This window comes from Lissotriton vulgaris, chromosome 4_1 (assembly GCF_964263255.1).
Source record: "Lissotriton vulgaris chromosome 4_1, aLisVul1.2, whole genome shotgun sequence".
NCBI lineage: Eukaryota > Metazoa > Chordata > Amphibia > Caudata > Salamandridae > Lissotriton > Lissotriton vulgaris.
The window spans coordinates 2142954777-2142975690 of record NC_141691.1 but is presented as its reverse complement, the minus strand read 5'-3'; the positions used below and the strand labels follow the sequence as shown (position 1 = coordinate 2142975690).

General features: G+C 39.5%; 1 protein-coding gene across 1 annotated transcript in view; it reads right to left on the bottom strand.

Annotated features, from left to right (window-relative positions):
• Positions 1–20914, bottom strand: part of LOC147725259 (vomeronasal type-2 receptor 26-like) — a 238976-nt gene that overhangs the window by 18770 nt on the left and 199292 nt on the right. Inside the window, exons 5-7 of the mRNA XM_086918225.1 lie at positions 14412–15053; positions 7287–7523; positions 5813–5936 (exon numbers count right to left, since the gene is read on the bottom strand). Of these exons, the coding sequence (XP_086774351.1) occupies positions 5813–5936; positions 7287–7523; positions 14412–15053 (1003 nt within the window). The remainder of the gene's footprint in view (positions 1–5812; positions 5937–7286; positions 7524–14411; positions 15054–20914) is intronic.

The window sequence follows — 20914 nt, the reverse complement described above, 5'->3', positions numbered from 1 at the left end:
GTGCAACAGTAGGGAAAGCGTTGGATAGCGTAGGGGTAAAAATTACTAATCCCACTCCAGAGAGTGCAACAGTAGGGAAAGCGTTGGATAGCATAGAAGTAAAAATTACTATTCCCAATACAGAGAGTGCAACAGTAGGGAAAGCATTGGATAGCGTAGGGGTAAAAATTACTATTCCCACTCCAGAGAGTGCAACAGTAGAAAAAGCATTGGATAGCGTAGGGGTAAAATTTACTATTCCCACTCCAGAGAGTGCAACAGTAGGGAAAGCGTTGGATAGCGTAGGGGTAAAAATTACTATTCCCACTCCAGAGAGTACAACAGTAGGGAAAGCGTTGGATAGCGTAGGGGTAAAAATTACTATTCCCACTCCAGAGAGTGCAACAGTAGGGAAAGCGTTGGATAGCGTAGGGGTAAAAATTACTATTCCCACTCCAGAGAGTGCAACAGTAGGGAAAGCTTTGGATAGCGTAGGGGTAAAAAATATTATTCCAACTCCAGAGAGTGCAACAGTAGGGAAAGTGTTGGATAGTATAAGGGTTAAAATAACATACTTATAAATAAACGACTTTTGTAATTATAAATAAATTAACTATTAAATAAATATAAACCATATACAATACCTATACTTAATTATAAAACACATGCTTAGCAAAATATATTTTACCTACAATTATTATAAAATAATACCATTTAATAATTTTTAATTACCAATTAATAATTAATTATCAATTATATTATTACCAATAATATTAGTTTTCATACATTAATAATTAATTCAATTTACTTTACTTCCCACCATATTTCCCTATAAAACAACTACCCATAATATAACACATTTATCCAATAATGATTTAATGAAAAATAATTAGTAAATAATTATAATTAATTAACTATTAATTAAAATTAATTACCAATTAATAAAATTTATTTTATAATTCCTACTAATTATTAAATAATTAACCTTAATTAAATTACTCCCCACCCTATTCCCCTATAAACCCACATCCCGCTACAGAAAATATATATCAATTAATCAATTATTTTTTTCCAATTAATTATTAATAATTAGCAATTAATTATAATTAATTAATTAATCCTACTAATTATTAATCAACTTACCATAATTAAATTACTTCCCACCCTATTCCCCTATAAACCCACAACCCGCTACAGAACATATATATCAATTAATAAATTAAATAAAATGATTTTCCTATTATTTTCAATTAATTACCAATTAATTATAATTTATTAATTAATCCTACTAATTAATAATCAATTTACCATAATTAAATTACTTCCCACCCTATTCCCCTATAAACCCACAACCCGCTCCGGTACTAAAACATACAATTTTCTTATAAATTAATTTGTTATTATATAAAATTTATACACATATAATAGTAATTATTTTAAATACTTAAATTAAACATATAACACATACATAATAAAAAACTATAAAATAATACAAATATCGATATTAGTGTCATCGAAATTAGTAACATTGATATATATGCTATCGATATTACTAACTTCGATATTACTTACATCGATATTAAGAATTTCAATATTACTTGCCTTGGGTCGATATTCTGTCCTACGATATTCTTGACTTCGATATTATGCTCCTTCGATATTTCAGACTCAATATTATGGTAGGTCGATATTTCCTACTCGATATTTTGACTGTGTACCTTTTAGAACAACATTCACCTTAATCAGCAAACTGCCAGAACATCTACCCCTTTCTTTTCAAAACCATGCTTCTTGATATTTACATAGTACTGGAAAAGCACTCCAGAGATACTTTCAACAATCGATTATGTGTGTATGGGGAGATCGTCTTTGCCTGGGCTATGACAATGTTGTTCTGACAACAACAGTAAAGCAACAAACAGTAACAGCTCGGCAAGTGGGGGAGAGTCACAACTAGTTTAAAATAACAATATATGCAGAGAAGCAGAGTGTGATGGAGAAGACTGGATACAGCTCAGGACGGGGCTGTAGCGTGATATCGTACAGTGTTATAGTGGGGCAGTGAAAATAAGAAACCAGATCCACTTGCAGAATGTGCAATAGGGAGATGAAGGGGGCAAATGTGTCAGGCAGCCCTACCTGTCAGGTGTCTATTCCTTCAGGGCAAGAGATCATCATCAGAAATCATCAGTGTAGCTGGAGAGCGGCAAGATGGCGGCTGCGTGAATGTTGTGTGTGCAGCTTCCACCCCTCGCTGCTGACTGGAGACTTAATATGAACTCGGAATGAGCCTGACCTTTGGAGTTGGAATCAGGCTCTTCTCCAGTCGATTTGTGCATTTGGTGTCAGGCGCATTTGCCGGACTCGTCGACCGCACCAGCTTTCAGCTGAACGGGAGTACAATGCCGCTGAAAGTGGTCTAGCCACCCACGGAGCGAGCAGAGAGCGGAACCGCGGAGGTGAGGATGCTACTCCAGCACTCAATGAAAAGGAGGAGGAGTGCAAGCCCAGACATCAGACATGGGAGAAGCGTCCCCAGGAGATGGCAAGGAAATCGTTTGCAAATGGGAGAAAACGTTTTGGGATGTGTCATCCCAAAAGGCCATTGCAAATTAGATAATCACAAAATCTGTGATTCTCTATTTTGCAATTGCATTTAAGAAATCGCAAATTGCGATTCCTTAAATGCAATGTGTGAAGCACAGGAAAAATGTGATTTGGCCTTAAGAAATGGCAAATTACCACCAACTTTAAGTTGGTGGTAATTTGCGATTTCGTAGAAAAATGCACGTATTTGCATTTTTTAAAGTGCCATGTGGCGCACATACATGCCCTTAGGGCATGTATGTATACCACATGTGTACACATACATATTTCAGGGGTGCAACATGGTGTCCTTTTGACACCCTGGCACTCTTAAAATTGCATTCTCAAATTGCGATTCTCTAATTGTGAATCACAAATTGAGAATGTCTTCCTATTCATTCCTATGTGCCTCCTAGCCCATAGGAATGAATGGGAAGGTATTCCTTTATTGCAAATCACGATTTGCGATTCACAATTAAGGAATATTAAGGAATTGCAATTATTATTGCGATTCCTACATACATAGCATTTTGCGAATCCTTAATAGCAATTCGCAAAAAATTCACTATTAGGGAATTGCAAAAGGGCTTGTTCATACGTATGCCCCTTAGTGTATTAGGCCAGGGTGGGTGTACTTGCCAGTGACCGAAAGTCTGCATGAGGGCCACATTTGGTGTCCCTGTGCATAGTCCAGTTCAAACAAGTCCTGGGAGTCATTGGCTTCTGCTCTGGTGTGAAACTGGAGAAAGGACATGGGAGGGTCCCCTGAATTTTTCCAAATCTCTCTCATGGGTAAAAAAAGGCTGACTAGACTGTAGGATTCTATATTCAAAGTGGACAATATTCGGATCAAGAAACCACTGACCTTCGACCGTCTGGACACTATGGACTTCGTTTGGGCCTGAATTCGTACCCCTTCTCTGTCCAAAGCATTATTCTTACCTGTGCACCATATAGGCTCCATGTAGATTCTGTGTAGCATCAAGGACAACTGAAGATATTTCCCTTGGAGTGAAGGAGTCACTTCCCTGAAACCGCAGGCACCACATCTCAACCGACCGGTCTGCTGCTCCTGAGCCCCTATGGACTCTGAAGGATGCAGCAGCACAAGAGGTGGGTTTCCAAGTCCCTCAAAGTGTGAGCTGCTTTCTCACCATGTTTGAGGACAGAATCCCTTGTCGGGCTGCAATGCCCATATCCACAAGCACTGCATACTTTTGTAAGTCATATGCTTGTTTGTGTTTCCAAAATAAGTGCACTGGGTTCCAGGTAGCCCCTTCCAAAGAACTCCGGCCTCCTTGCTCTGTGGGCTGTTGCTTTGTGAAACTGCTAAAGGTCCCCTTGCAACTACTGTGCTTACGGCCTGTGGGTCCTCTTGAGGGTCAACACTGCTTTTCTTGGCTCACTTGGTTGCTCCAGGCCTGCCCTGACTCCCTTGTATCCAGCTCCTGGTCACCCTCAATGTCTCCTGGTCTTGGTGGCTGCAGAGTCAAGAACACCTTCATCGCACCTGAAGCACCATATATTGGTGGTCATTTGTCTACCGAGCACCTTGTCAATCTTGAGTGACCCAGACTCTGTCCCCTCTGCCTTTAGGTACTCTTCACCGAGAATGTACCTTTGGATTCTGTCATACACTTTGCTTCTTTCCAACAATGGTTCTTCTTCGAAGTCCTCCATAGAGATCGACTGCAGTTTCCGACGCCACTTCAGACGTATGCACCCGGTTTCCCTGAAAAAGGTACGTCTGGTACCACAGTATTCACGGGATTGGCTATCCAACCTCCTACCTCCATAGATTTTCTGCGAAGTCCACTTTGGAGGGTCCTTAAACTTTAAAACTTCAACCTCAACTCTTGAATTATCGTCTAGCATGTGGTTGTGTTCCCACACTTCACCTGTCATCTGTGGGGTCCCTACTTACTCACCTTGGATGGTCCCTTGGGGTCCCAACGATTCTACATCCTCTAGACACTGTCTAGACTCGAGTTGAAGTTCTTATACCACTATTTTAGTATGTGGTTTGGCCTCCCCCTGGAGCCCACTGTGTAATATTGCTATTTACTATTGTTTCTGTGCTACAGTATTGTGTGCTTTGTGAGTATCCTCGTATAGAGGGTACTATGTCATTCTTTAACATATCGATAAATACATATTTTAATAACTACTGTGTGGTTCTCCTTTCATTTAACCAATGCTATACAGGTATATTCTGGTAAAACAAGGTGCTTAACATTCCTTCAAGACTAAGCCTTAAGGCTGCTCTCCACAGCTACCACTTGCATCGCTTTCTAAGGTTATCGTTCACCTCTTAAATCACCATAAGGGTGGTTTGGACTGGTACATGGTGCCCACTTTATTTAGTGGACAGCATATACCAGCCCAACTTCTCACAAAAGGGGTGTTAAAATAAAGAGAAATTCAAATCTCACACATATTTTAGTTAGGCTACTGAAAGTGATGAGACAAGTATAGGATAAGATTTTTTTACTGGGGTATTCATGGAGGGTCCCTGAGTGAAGGATGGTCCCACACTCCTGATAATTGCAACATCAACCCTGCAGGTAAAGTACATCACATCTACCACACTATACATCACACTTACTCTACCAGAAGTGTACCAAGTGAAGCTGCTGGTGGATGTTCAACATGATATTGTCAAAAATGAGCTTGATGGAGACTAGGCAATTCTTTTCTGTTATCTGTTTGGTGTTTGTAGCCCTGATGATGTTGTGATCATGATGAAAGGTGTTGGCTACTGTGGAGAATCATTTGGAATTTTCAATACAGTGTTTCCAAAGAACAAGATTGACGGAACAACATGTATTGAAGACTAAATTATTAGTAAAAATTGTTACATATACAAATTAGTGTGTGCCATATCTGTGAATATATATGGGTGTATATAGGTTTACATAGAAATTATGTGGTAATTCTCAAGTGAGTGCTGTGGAACCCCTTTTTGCCCTCTACTTCTACATCATATTATCACAGATGATGGTGTCTGTTGTTGTATGTGGGGGTTTAATGTTGTGCTGTTGTCTATATGCAACTATGACTGTAAGTGAGTTTCCAAAAAAGAAATGGTGGTAGCAGACAATATGTTTAGCATACTATACTAACAGTTTTATTTAATCTGTTTTGAGGTTTTATGTTGCAGTCACTAGTGATCTTCTGACACAACTATTTTTCCCAGTATTGAACATCTATTTAATGCGAGTCTTTAGGGCATCAATCTTCCACATACCGGTCATGTTGGAAAACTCTCCATCTGCACATGGCACACAGTCGAAGCAGCAGACTGGCTTCCCTTGTATTGGAGCTTTGCGGTACCCTGGGAGGCAGCTCTCACTGCAGACAGAGTAAGGAACCTGTGAAGCCAAGTAGAAGGAAGAAGAAGCTGGGATATATTTGTTTAGTGGCTGCTGCTTCCCATCCTGCAATGCATCTTTCAGCACAAACACTAATGTCCATGCGGACTCTTTTGCTTAAGCACAAAACAGTAAAATACAGTTTTTAAATTTCATGATTTTTAATTAATTTTAGCATGCTTTAAAAAGATTTGTAGATTTTGAACATCATTGGGTGTCATCCATTTTATTTTCTGTTTGAAACATCTAATATGTATGTTCTAAAAGTGTGTTTTTGGGGAAAACATACAAATATTTAAAATATGGTCTATGCAACAATGCATATCAACTCAAATTTAATTTCATACCGCATTGTGAAGAAATTAAAACATATTCCAGAATGTGCTTTTATTTTGCACCACACTAGGATGCTCATTTACAAGCCCCTTGCACCGCCGGAGCATCACTTTTTGTTATGCACAAACAAAGGAAATTCCAAATTCTATCTATGAGTCCAGACAAAGCCACTGTGCATAGGTTTTGGGTGACCTCATAGACATGGAGTACGCCAAGGCAGCAAAAATCACTCTGTTGCCTTAGTCTGCGCTCCAGATGTTTTCTTTGGCCGTTGAGGTGGGTTTTCCGTGCAACACCCATGGATTTTGACACTGCCCCAGATTTACAAGATCATGTAAAGCTGGTATACACCAAACCATGATGTCTCTCCACGGAAGGGCAACAAGGAAAATACTTTTATTTGTCCTAATTTTTTCCTCTTTTCGTGTGTTTTGCATTTTCCATTTGTGAACCAAGATGTGATTTGGTTTTATGTATGAATGTATTGTTATTCATATTGACATCAACGTTCTCAATAATTACATACTTGCATCAAGGACAGTCCTGAAAGAGAAGATTAATATATATTCGTACGGTAATAGTAAGCTTGATTCTTGCCTCTCATAAGTCAATGAAACCTGCCCCGATACTCTTTTTTTGATTAATGCAAAGGTGACTGCTTTTCAGATAAAACTAGATTATCCATTTAAATAGCATTTCCACTGCCTTCAGAGTATTTGCTCAGAAGCAGTGATTAATTCAAGCACATGGAGTCTACAGATACTCATTTTTGAGATTGACACTTATTTGTTCTCGTAAAAGTTGGAGCCAGTACTTGAAACTGTGTGCAATGCAGCTTTTCATTCATTCCTAGTGCTTAGCAGTTTGTATTCCACAGTATATTGTCCACTTTCAAACTTTAAAGGTGGTACATGCATCTGACATGTTGGGACATTAGTTGATCTCAAATTAAAACTGTTGAAACCAGTTCCACCTGATTGCCGTTATTGGATACATGAAGAACATTACACTGACCTGATGCTTGTGATCACCACTAACACACCACACGATGGAGCTCTGGTTGATGAAAAGTTGTTGTCCTGGTTGTGCTGTCAGATCTAAATGTCCAACCTTCAGAACTTCCATTTTATAGAGGCTTTTCTGAACCCAGTTCAGAATGTCATACTTTGCTGGTATTTGCCCTTTGTCATCAAAATATATAAAATGCCCTGCAGCAGTCCTAAACTGTATCTTCTGGAGGAAACTGTTCACCTTAAAGACAAAACACAAGGTCAGAAGGTCACATTCAGGACAAACAGTGTGGCTTCCATTTTTTTATAGTCAAGTCCAAAATAAAGGATGCCATCAGCATTTGGGTGAATTCTAGAACGTATCCAAGTTGTTTAGCTACTAATACTTCAAACTCAACTGGGTCTGTAGGAAAGGCACTCCTAGACATGCCAATTTTACTCTAGGTCATAGCTTCGGAGACCTCATGGCATAAATGACAGATAAACAGCTTGGACTCCTACCTCTCAGCATCCTTAGAGCAGGCAATAACATTATATCCAGACAATAAACAACCTTTAGGAAAAACTCATCATTCCCATCCCAAAAACACAGATGCAAAAAACTTAGATCTTGATTATGATGACGGTGAGACCACTACAGTCAGGCCATCTGTGGCGGTCGCTTCGCCATCGGATATTGCATGTCCGCCTGTCGCATTCTGGGCAGATGGAGGGCGGGCAGGGAATATAAATAAATCTTTCATATTTTCTCTCAGCTCCCAGCATCAACACCCAATGTCAACTACAGGTTGCAGTATGTGTTTACCACCAGCTTGGAAAAGGTGGCAAACATGTATTAAACCATACTCTTAAGCCCGATTCACAAAGGTAAAGTTAGAGCAAAAGTCTAAAAGTTGGACCTGAAGTCTGAGTTTAGACCTAAAGTCTAACTTTATGTCAGAAGGTAAGTTTATACCAGAAGTCTAACTTAGACCTAAAGTCTAACTTTATCACAGAGTTCCGATTTCGGTCAGAAGTGCTCCGAACGATGGTCGGAGCCCTTCCGATCGAACCAGAACGTGTCGCAAGGATTCATTTCTGACCGAGCCATTCAGATGGGCTTGTCAGAAAGGAATCCGACTCCGATTTCCGGATTGCGGACAACAGGCTCGGAGAACCTGTCTGCCATCTGGAAACCCCTCAGTACTCCCCCGGCCACCTCTTTGTAACCAAGGGAGTACAATGGCAGATTTTCACTGCCTTTTGGTCGGAAACTGTCTTTGGGGGCCCCCAGTAGGGCCCCATGGGTGCAGGGCACCAATGGTGCCCCTCTGTGGACCCCTGCACCCGGTGGCAGGCACCTTGTGGTTCCAGCCACAGGGTGCAGGGATGAACCGCACCCCTGCTTTTCACATTGCAAGCATGCTTTCTGCTCAGAATGCATGCTTGCATTGTTAAGTATACGAGTGAGACTCAACCCTGTTCGGGTTGCATTGTACTAGCAGTGCCGCAACAGACGACAGCAGGTCGGTCGGTTTCGGCTACTGACCGATGTTGGACGGACCTGAGTCTCTCCGACATCGGAATAGGCCCCTTAGTAGTAAACTTACTAGTAGTAACTTACTTATGTGAATGCCGTAAACTAGTAAAGCTAGACTTATGGTCTAAGTTACACTTTAGTTCCAAGTTTAGACTTCTTGTGTAAAGTAAGACTTTAGGTCTAAACTCAGACATCAGGTCTAACTGTAGTCTTTTAGTGTTACTTTACCTTTGTGCATTGGGCCCTGGGTGTATTAATTATCAGACAGATTTGAACCAGTGCAATAATTCCTCATTCTTCAATCACATGAGAATTTACCATTAACAACGTTTTGTGCAACTTGCAACCAAGCGTTTTGGTTGCAGAGCTCATGTTTTGTCCAGCTGAAATAAAAATTATTTAGGGTGCAGGCGGTCACCAAGAAATTTAGGAGAAAGTACGGGTTCCTATTTTACCAGATTACAAAACATGAGTTAACAAAGAGGTAAACAGCCACTGTTGGTGCACTGCATCCCTGAATGGATACAGGCTAAATCTAAGTGCCCACAAGCTCAACATTTTGAAGACATCAGAAACCCACACCCCATGGCAAATGCTAGTCCATAAGCATGTACCTGAATAAAAAACATTATGAAAACATGCACATGTGCAAACCAAAGAAATACAGGAAATGGACATGGCATATGTGGAAGTGGCTGACAATATATTTGCTATTCCAGTGTAGGTCCCACATGGTTATGGCACACATATTCTGGACAAATCAGTATGGAACTACTGGGCCACAATTGTCAGGGGTTGAGACCTTTTACTACTGCAGCCCCACAGCACAACCAAGCTCTGCAGTACAACCCTTTTTTCTCTTGAGCAGTCACAGGCTTCTCAGGTAGGTCAGCTTGAGGGTTCTCAGGCATCAATCCTACCCTACAACAGCAGTATAAGATTAAGATTCAGCCCAGTCCACTTGTGTAACACACAGGCCCTCAGCAGGCACTTATCTCAGCTCAGTTGGGTCAACCCATATTCACACACCCCCAGGTGCCTTTGTATAAATGACGGAAATGCATGAATGTCCAGTCTCACATCACCAAGATTCACTTGCTTAGCAAGTGCCTGTTGTGAAGTCAAAGGTAATGTTTATTCAGACCTTTGGTCCTATACCATAAAGTAAGAAAAGAACATTCCCATCTTTCCACAATAAAATATCATTATTTGTTTATTTACAAAATAATTACAATTCAATATTAAGTAATTATTTCATGTTGTAATCTAATTCCTATTATCCTAAAATAAACTTAATAAAATACCATTTTTATAAACACCCAAATATGTTTTGACTTCAAGCATAAATCTCCTCAGTGCACATGCTGGGTCCAAGGGGTAATTTCCATTAGCAATTCTGCTGCTTTTGTACAGTTCCTTATGCCATATTTTTATAATATAGGCTGTAAAAGCAATTTCCGTGTGTCGAGGACCTTGAGGCAATTTAATAGTATGGGCTAAATATCGCATTTCGTGCCTAAGGTTCAGGTGCAATTAGCTTTATGACCCATCATAACCTCTTTTATCCCTTCATTCATATAACAAGGATTAGTTCCTATTCATTATCTTAAAACTTAACTTCTAAAGTAGCGGTCTGGAAGCATGTCTATATACTGTTGATCTGATTTCCGGGATTTCATCATAAAACCCACCAATTTTTCCTCTCCAGGTATTGTCAATCCTGATCTCGAGATGTTTCTTTCCCAAGTACCTTCAATTCTCGTCTTGCAACATCAATTTGTAAATCTTGAGGGTTCCGTTTGACTATGAGTTCCCTGCATGCTGTCTCAAGCATTTTCCTGACCGCTGCTGCCCATTTCAAATCCTTATGCAAAATGCCCCTTTTGCACCATTCTGCTATACTTGCTTCTCCCCATTTGCCATGTGGGGCTAAAATCTTATTAATGCCAAACGTGCTATTACCTCATGAGATACCATCCCTGTTTCTATTCTTACCGCCTGAATCATAGATGATCTAGGTAGAGATAGTACATTTTTAATACATTTTCCCTCTTCAATATCCCATCTTCTTTACCACTCATATACAGTATTTCAACTCCATATTGGAACTGAGGCGGTATCATGGCCATATAAGCTTTCAAGACAGGTCTATCGGACATTTACCATAATTCCTAAAAGAAAAAAATTAAACCCACTGAAAGAAGCCTGCCCACATATACTTAATGCATTCAGATGAGATTCCCCTTTTATTAACAAAGCTCAAGACCTTGATTTTGTCTAGGTTTACAATACATTTTTTTTATTGCAATATTCATTAAACACCATCAGCTTCCTCTGCGACCTATCTCTGTTTGATGCAATATTACCAGATTGTTTGCATGGAGTAGGCAAGCAATATGTTTCCCATCTAATTTAAGGCTTGCAACCGTTCCTTCTTTAAAATAACTGGTAAGTTGGCTATGAAGAAAGAGAAGAGTAAAGGGGCCAAGACACATCCTTGTCTTAAACCATTTTCAATTGGTATCTTCTTTGACAGCGTCCCTTCTATGTCCAGGTCAACCTGTGCCCAATAGAATAACGAAAAGATCTGTAGAGATGTCAACATTTATCAACATCTCCCACAATCGGTTGCGATCAACCAGATAGAAAGCTACCCAGTAATGGATATAGAAGCTGAACAATTTACCAACCTGTTCCACCAATTTCCGCACCATGGACCAAAGGGAGACACAATGATCTATTGTGGAATGCCCCTTTTTGAAGCCCCCTTGTTTGGCAGCATTATTTGCTTAACCTCTATCCATTCTACCCACTCTACCCATTCTTTACATTTTTCCAATATTACTTTACAAAATACCTTCTCTTCCACATTGACGGTAAATAATTATTCATATTTTTTGGGGATCTTTAGATCTCCTACTTTCTGAATGGGTATTATGATCACTTCTGTCTAAGTCTGGGGCATTTTCCCTGTCTCCGGAATCCAAGAAAATATTTTTGTAAAACATTCTGCCCATCAGTCTGATTGGGTCAATGTCAGATTTACTATAATGTGCTTAACGTTGCTTTCTGAGAATGACAAACTTGTTGTACTCCCCAATCTCTGGCCATTTTACTTGTTCCACAGTTACTTGCCGTTCTCCTATGCTATATATTTCACCCAGATATTGTACCCAATCATCTTCTGTCACTACGTAATACATAATTTCCTGTGTCTTCCCAGACCCCTCTTGGTCCAGTTTCCAGAACATTTGTACATCCTTTGATTCTATGGCCTCTGGTAAGTTCCCCCAGCCGTTCTCTTTATATGATATTTTCTAATATCTTGTGACCTTTTTATACGGTTTCTTTAATTTCTGTAGGCTAGTTGCCATATCAATATCATACTTCAATGTCAGGCTTCTTTCCCTTTTTCTTATATTTGATTACAAATTCCTACATTCCTCACTAAAACTGTTGTTTTCTTTATGTCCTTTCTTATTCCTATCTCTCCTACAGATTTTCCCTTTTAACTTAACTTAACTCCTAGACATTGGGCAACTTGGATAGTTACATTTTCAAACCAGCCTATGTTATCAATCCTTGGAATATCATTACATATTTGACACTGCAGAAAGGACCTCAATTTCTCCTGGCCCTCCTCCATCATACAAGTAGTCAACCTTTTGGGGTACTCCATTTGTATTGGGATAATAATATCTCTTGATTTTTTTTATTTCCTCTAACAATCGTAGCACTAAGTGGTAGATGATTGATTCCTTCAATCTTCATCACCTCAAAATCGCTGATTAATACAACATTCCATGCATGAATAAAGATGCAATCTATTGGACACAATTGGTTGCCCATCTTAACTGTGCGGTTAGCTGGGCAATATGATTCCATCCTTCGGTTAGCACAGACTAAGTATATTCAGCTTATAAAGTTACATAAGGCCATATCTCACGCAATAAATTTCCCCCTAGGGAAGCTGGCGACATTTATATTGTAAGCCATCAATATCTCTTTACATACATCCTATATCAACTCTACATAGGTCTAATTTGTGATTAAAGTCACCTAGTACTAAAACCAAGGCCTTCTGATAGGCATCTATAATCTCTGCAGTATCCTCCTTAAACTTGCTCAGATCTGCTTTATATTCCTTATATCCACCTCCCTGTTCTGAAACATTTATTAATATTATTCCATCATAATCAGAATGTGCACTCCACTGGCAACCAACCATTTGAATTTAACTTTCAGCAGGACCACTTGTTTGGCTATTTTACTTGATATCATGATTACTTGACCTCCCGCTGGACGGCCAAACTGACTTCTCCTAGCTGGTGTATTCAATATGTACCCCTCCTGCACAGGGGTTTTGTCACACAACCAAGTTTCTTGAAGGTACACAGTTTCAAAGCATTTGATTGTTTTTTAAAAAGCATCTATTAAAGATATACTATTATAACCGTTGGTGTTCCAAGAAATTATGCCCAGGCTGTGTGATGACCCTGCCTTGTAATCGATTTCACCTAAGCAATATTTTTCCTCATTCTCCAATTATGTTAAGGGGCTATATCGATTTATTCATTTTAATCCCTCTCTGTCCTCCGCCCTTTCGTCAATTTGCAGCGCAATTTGTAGGTCTTCCTTATCTTCGTATGCCTGCTCAATCAATCTAATCTGCCTCGTTCTCAGTCCTACATGGTTTTTTAGGAAGGGTTGCTTATCTAACTCCCTATCTCTTAATTCCTGTTCTGGTACTAATCTGATTTCTTCTTTAAGTGAGTCCAGTTCTGCCCTATTAATGCTACCTTTATCAATCATGGCTATAGCAAGACCTTTGTCACTTCTTGTCCCTTTCTATTTTCTGTGAAACCTACCTGCCTGAGGTCTTTTGTCCCTATGTCTTTCAGACCTCCACATTTAGAGAAGGTGTAAAGAAATTGTGTTCGATTTAAGGGAATTCATGTTCTTTCTCTTTCCACCCTTCTTCCAATTTATCAATTCAAGATATAATAATAGTTCATTCTCTATTTCACTTTCTTTTCCATATGTTCTTCTCCTAACCTCGCCTCTCCATTTCCCCTCTGGTCCTTCCCTACCCTTCCCTTCCACTTTTTACCAATTCCTTCCCACCTGTTTGTTCTTGTTCATGGGTTGAATTATTGCAGTGTCATTCTCTAAGATTTTTATCTTGGGTTCTTCTCTTAGTATCCATATGTTTTACATCTCTATTTCATAAACTCCGTTCCTGATATTTATTTAGGTCTTTCACTGGACCCTTATATCCTTCCTCTATATTCACATTCTCTATTTCCTTTTATTATGTGGCCGGTCCCTTCTTAACCCTTCTCACTTGTCTCCTTGTTCTAGGTGTATATTCTTTGTATCGCTTTGTTTCTCCCTGCTTTTTTATAAGCATCGGGTATTGTGATATATATATATGCTTTGTTTTCCCTTATGTGCCTGATTTTCCTCCTCCTCCTCCCCCCTCTGTAACAGTTTTTCTTCTCCTATACCCGGTCTCACTATAGAAGGCATATGGCCCTTTATTTGTTTCAACTCCCCCATGATTATTTGTAGTTGTTATTTTTGATCTTTCAAAATATCATTGTTCATTACAGAGACTTCCAAAAGGCCTTGCAAGGTCTTCTGTAGGATCAACATTATTTTTATCATTGCAGCACTAGAAAACGCTGTGATTTCTAAGTTAGATATTGACCCTTCCACGGGGTCATTCACCTTTACTGGGGGTGAGCTCATTTTCTGTCGCTCCTCTTCCTGTTCTTCTAATCTTGTGCAATCATGTTCAATATCTGTACTCCTCTCCATTCCACCTTCCTCTGCATTTTCCCTCTCAAGTGCCGAAAAAAGCCTAGGGGATGACGACAGTCTTGGATCGAGTATCAGGTCACTTATATTTGAGATGTCATAATGTTGTGAGTCTGACATTTCTAGATTCTGTGAAGCAAAGCTATTAGACTCTAATTGTTTCCCCTCACAGATATTATCCTCCAATAATTGGTTATTTGTAAAAATTGTATCCACAAAGTCTTTTATCGAATTAGTGACTGATGCCCCATCTCCATGTCCTCCTGTTAATTTGCGTTCTTCAATACACTGTGGGGTTTTATTCTGGGATATTTTTACATGTTTGATTCGACTGGGGCCTGGGGTTGTTTCCTCCGTACAACTTTTGCTCCTTTCTTTCTTATTACTCCATAGTTCTTTCCCATCTTCTCCCTTCTTGGTGGGTCTATTTGTCTTTCCCGAGCACCAATTTTCAAGAATCAATTTAAGATCAGTTAAAAATGTCCCTTATTCTTGCTCCCACGCTCCGTCTTCCAGTCTTTCTGGTCACTTTCAGGTGCTCGTCCTCTTTCCTCCTCCACACTTTTATAGTTTCTATTGTCAGACCCTACTCTATGTCAATTATGACAGTCACTTCCATGATCAGCTCTTCCTGCAGAGTTGGCATTTTCTTCCCTCGCTGACGGGCAGGAAGTCCTGACACCCAGGACAGTCTAATAGTTCCTCCTTCAGATCAGACTCTAGGCGATGATACTTCACCTCTGGGGAGTTGGTTGTCAGTTTTACACCAACCCTGGACTGCACAGTAGTCCCTGATAACTCTATGTAAGAACAAGCAACAGTGAGTTATGGGTTCCCATTTTTATACTGATTTCGCGATTGTGGATGTGCATTGCAGGGATGCCTCCTTGAACTTGTTTGGTTCAGTACCACCTCCATGTATCCTGGCCAGACCACCTTCTTGACCAGGCCTTTTTATGCAAGGATGCACTGTCCAGCAGGTGTGGGTAGGCAGCACCCAGCATTTACGAAGGATCCCTGGCCTAATATCGATGCATACAATGTCAAAACACAAAAATATTGGAAAATAAATATTGTCAACAAAGATCATGCCTACCTATTTATTCAAACCCATCAAACTAAATATCAAACATTAAAAATAGAGCCTAAAATAGTATTTACCATAGAAGGACATATCTGATTTAAAAAACGATCAAACTATAACTCAACTAACCAATGAAACCAAACTAAAAACACACTTATTCAATACAATTAGATGCATGTTAGATGTAGGTAGCATCCTTGGTGTTGTTTCCCTAACTTTTGCCTTCTGACCTCCTGTTTTTGAGTGCTTGCTGACTTTGTTTTTGCTGGTTTTAGGACTCTAAGCACTTTGCCACAGCTAACCAGTGCTAAAGTGCATGTACTCTTTATCTGAAAACATTATAACATTGGGGTATCACAATTGTTTTATTTAATGTACTTATACATCCCTACCACTGTGCACTGCATGTACCCAAGACCTATAAATGAAATGCTAATAGTGGGCCTGCAGCACTGCTTGTGCTACCAACTCAAGTAGACCTTAAAATATGTCTCAGGCCTGCCACTGCAGAGCCTACATTTGCGGATTTAAACTGGCACGTCAACCTGCAAAGCTAACCTACTTATCTGGCTCAAATCTTCCTTTTTATTAAATATGTCACCCCCAAGGTAGGCCACAGAAAGCCCATGCTCTCTGTATTTAAATAGTAGAACATTTACTTTTATGTTTTCCATGTGCTGGTAGTCAAATACTTTTAGATTCATTTGTATACACTGCAAGGCCTGTTTTTGGGAGTAACAATGGGAAAAAAAGATAGGAATACTAAATTTAGTGTCTCTATGATCAAAATTTAAAATTACAATTTATGATAAAATTGGGTTTTACATTGTAGTTCTGAAATTGTTACTTTTAGAAAGTTGGTATATTCTTTCTTAAACCATCTGGTGCTTTCTTTCTGACTTTGGAATACCAGTCTGGGCTGGGTGACAGCTTGTTTTCTGCATTGCCTCTCGACTTCCACACACTAAGGAAGGGTAGACATGACTGCCTAGTCATCTGCATGTTGATAGAGCTGCATGAACAGGATGGGAGGGAGGATTTAACACTCTGCAGCTGAAGAATGGTGTTGTGTCCCCACACTAAGAATTGTATACCCTCCTAGAATGAGTGTGGAGCCAGGACAGTGAAGCGCAGACTCTTGTGCACTACAAACATCTTTCTTTGAAGTCTCCTTACTTCAAAGTCCAAATTGGGTGTTAGTCTTGGGCCTTTGACCCCTCCAACTCAGAACACTGCTCAACTAAGGACATTCTTGCTAGGAAGAAGAACTGCTATGCTGTAGGAGGGAGTACCACATTATTAAATGCTGTCTCTATGTTGGCCTGCTGGATACTACTTCTTGCTTGAAAGTCAGAAGGACTTCAACTGCTTCCTACATCCTAAGGACTAAAGTTTTTCCAAGGGGTTGTTGGTTGCCTACTGTTGCTGAAGTCTGAGGGGATTCAAAGTCTTCACCTTTTATCTTTATCTCAGCACCTGAACGTTACTTGCTGTAAGTTTTGCTCTGCCAAGTTGGGCCAATTCAGTCCAGGGCCCTTGGAAGCGATTTTAAAGTGCTGCATCTGCCGGACCCTGCCCTTCGACATTGCTGAGGAGATCAGAACTGATGCATCGCCTGCCTCCGAGGTTGGGATTGATGCATCACTGCCGCAGCGAGGTCTGGACTCCTCGCATCATACTGGGCATTGTCACATTACCTCTGGAATCACCACTTCAGGGATGAACACTATGCCACCAGCAAATGGAGAAGATTGACTTATCATCCCCAGCGTGGACTAAACAGTGCATTGCCCTTGCATTCTGGAATTGGCACTTCATCCACAGAACCAACTCATCCCCACTCTCCCTTGAATAGAAATCCAGTTCAACATTAACCTGCTTGGGAAGCATTGTTGCATCTCACCCCGCATTTTATTCTGCAACAGTGATTAGGGTATTTTGCTCAACTGGTTCTGCGTGGGTCCTGTAGGCACACTAAGCTCCATCGCTGGCAGCCTGAACTTTTTACTTTATCCAGAGCCAGCACAATGAACAGTAACCCAAAAGCACCATTTGCATCTATTTTTGACTTATGTTATTAAAAATTCATATCTTGACTTTTACTTATTGGATCTTTTGTCCACCTGCTCAACATTACAACACCCCCTATGGAAAATGTATAATTCTAAAGCATGCTATGGGAGGGCCACTACAAAATATGATAATGTACGAGAACACAATCACCCCTTCAAACATGACAGAAACGGAGTTAAGGATGTATTGTGGGATGTAAGAGAAATAAAGTGCTAGCTCCCAGGGACCCACAACCAAATACTAAAATAAATGCTACCTAACATCTTTAAACACATCCCAGGCCAACTACTACCTATACCCAGTGATTCTTCCCCTGCCCCTGAAAGATACCAGACATAGAAATACCTGAACATTTAAAAATGACACATAAAAAGGAACCTTTCAAACAATGATAAACAAATCCTAAAATTCTATACAGCAGCAACTTACTAAAACTAAGCCATTGTTAACCATTGATTGGTCTTCAAAATGTGTCACAAACCATTCTCCCGCATTTAAAGACACACATCCTTTTTATATATGCAATACCAGCAAATAACCAAAGCAGTATCTACTAAATAAATGTTAACACACATCAAACGTGAAAGAGATAACGACAGCCCCCAAAACAAATCATGATCTTTGAACAAGCCATGATAGAAACCAATTTTAAAATGTATCCCCTCCACAGTCATACAAGCCTGTTGCTGGGATTTTTAATCAAAGAAATGGAGACACATTCAGTAATCTGCACTAATTGGAGAATAGCAGCAAACAGCCAATATACCTTTGAAATATAAACAAATGATAGCACTGGCCTATGCCCCTGTCACAGAGTTTGCCAACTACTAGCATTTACAAATAGAACACCATAGAAAGGCAACAACATGAATGCAATCTAAGCCCCTAATGGATTATTTCAATGATACTTGGGTTGGAAGACAACAACGCTCAAGACACAGATGCTAACACAAATTCCACAAACCATTGTGTAATGTCTAAGCTAGCACCTTGGCAGAAGAAGCCAAAACAAACAATACAGTGGAAGGATGGCATAATGCCTTCCAATTCAGCCTAGGAAGAACCCAGCCCACACTCTTTAAATATATAGGAGCATTACAATAAAATCAAACCTATCAACAAATACGAATGGAGCAATCTGCTAGCCAAATTGCACCTAACCTTAGCAAACAAACAAAAAGAATGTATGACAATCTAAAAGTCAAACTCTTCATAAACAACAAAGTAATAGATTACTTAGAAATAATTGCCAAACACGCATTCCAAATTAAATAGCAAATTCCCCAAAATTACTATCAAAATCTAACCCAACATCATAAATCATTTTTTATATAGATATTAGACATAATATTTTATTACTTCAATCAAACATTAAATAAAACTCAATGTTAGATAAAACTGAGATAATAAAATAATATAAATAGTTTACACAGAAAATGAAAATCTCACCAATCAAAAGTTTCAAAGAACAAATGCAATCCATCATGTAAAATAAATACAACTCATAAATCCCAAATTTCCAAACAAAAAAATCACATAATATGTATTCAAACAATAAAATATATTATTACCTATCCAAATAAATATGACTTACTCTTCTATAGCAACCGATCTTTCTCTGTATGCACTGAGTCAAAAACATTAATCAACCAAAAATGTAAAGACATCCTTTGAAGCAATCTAAAGTATATTGGAACCATAACAAATCTGAAGAGTTTTTAAAAAAAATAAACACACAGTAATTTCCTTTACCAAAAAAAGAGCTTGATTCCATTGACACAGTGAGCCTGGGACCCAAGTCTGGGAATGCTGGCGCACTTAAGGGCAGAAAGCAGACAAATGCACAATTGATGGATAGAATGCAGTACAAATGAAATAGTCACACTCAGTCAAGGGATCTGGGTTAATTCCACTGATCTTATGCTCAGCCTGAACTGCCTGAACTGCCGAGACTGGTCCTCCCTGGACCAGAAGTAGGTTTCCAGGGACCGGTTTTGGGATATCACCACTCCAAAGGTGGCTACTAGAATGGGATTTGATATCTGCATCCTCAGGCGGGCTAAGAGTTTAGGTATTAGAGCAAAACGAGTGAAGACGTACAAACGTACGGGACACCACAGAGACATCATACCATCTATCTTCAATCCAACTATAACTTATGCTCTAAAGTCATTAATGTGCACCCTCTCCTTGCACTGATAATTCACCCACATAGTACATCAGTCATCATGACATCTTCTATTACATCACTCACAATATCACTACACCAATTGCAGTTATAGTAACCTTAGGACATGACTTAGGACATGATTTATAGTTACTTGTGATAAGTATAAGTATAACTATAGCTTTATAGTTTATAGCTATAGCTGCTGAATTTCTATGGTATGTGTTAATTATGAATCTACCACCTTGTAGCCTTTGTTTTTTTAGTTAATTCTATTTCCCAACTATAACAATACTGTAACCTTTATTTTTAAAGTGAATTTCTGTGGCCTGTTTAATTATATTTCCTAACTACAACATCCCTGTAACCTCTGTTGTTTTTAGTGAATTTCTAAGGTTTGGATAATTCTAACTCCAAAACCAAACCATTTCTGTAACATTTTTTTTTGTAATTCTATTTCCTAACTATAATGTCCCCCTTCTTTCCCGATCCCAATACAAACATACATCCCTTCAGTGTGGCTTCAACTGGCACTGGGGTATAACAGAGCTAAAGGCTGATCTGAGTCTGCAATGTTCCGAGGGAGTGAAAAGGGACATCTTAATGTCAGCTAAGTAGGTATGTTCTCCTAAGTGTTTGGGTCTAGCATCCCCTGGTGGGTGATTTCCCCTCACACACACACACACACCCACACACACACAATTATGGATCTTTTTGTGTCACCTTGTCAGGCAACATAGGCATCACGGAGGGCAGAACAGGAGTCACAAGATGTGATGTGATGTGAGATGAGATGAAACTTGTATAGCGCGCTACCACTCCAGGGAGTATCTTGGCGCTTGGATTCCAGAAAAACAGCAGGCAGTAGGTAAAGAGAGACTACCTGACTATGAGGCACATCATAGAAATCCCATGCATTCGGAATTAGGCAAGGAATAGATCCATGTTTTTAAACGCTTTCTGAATTTT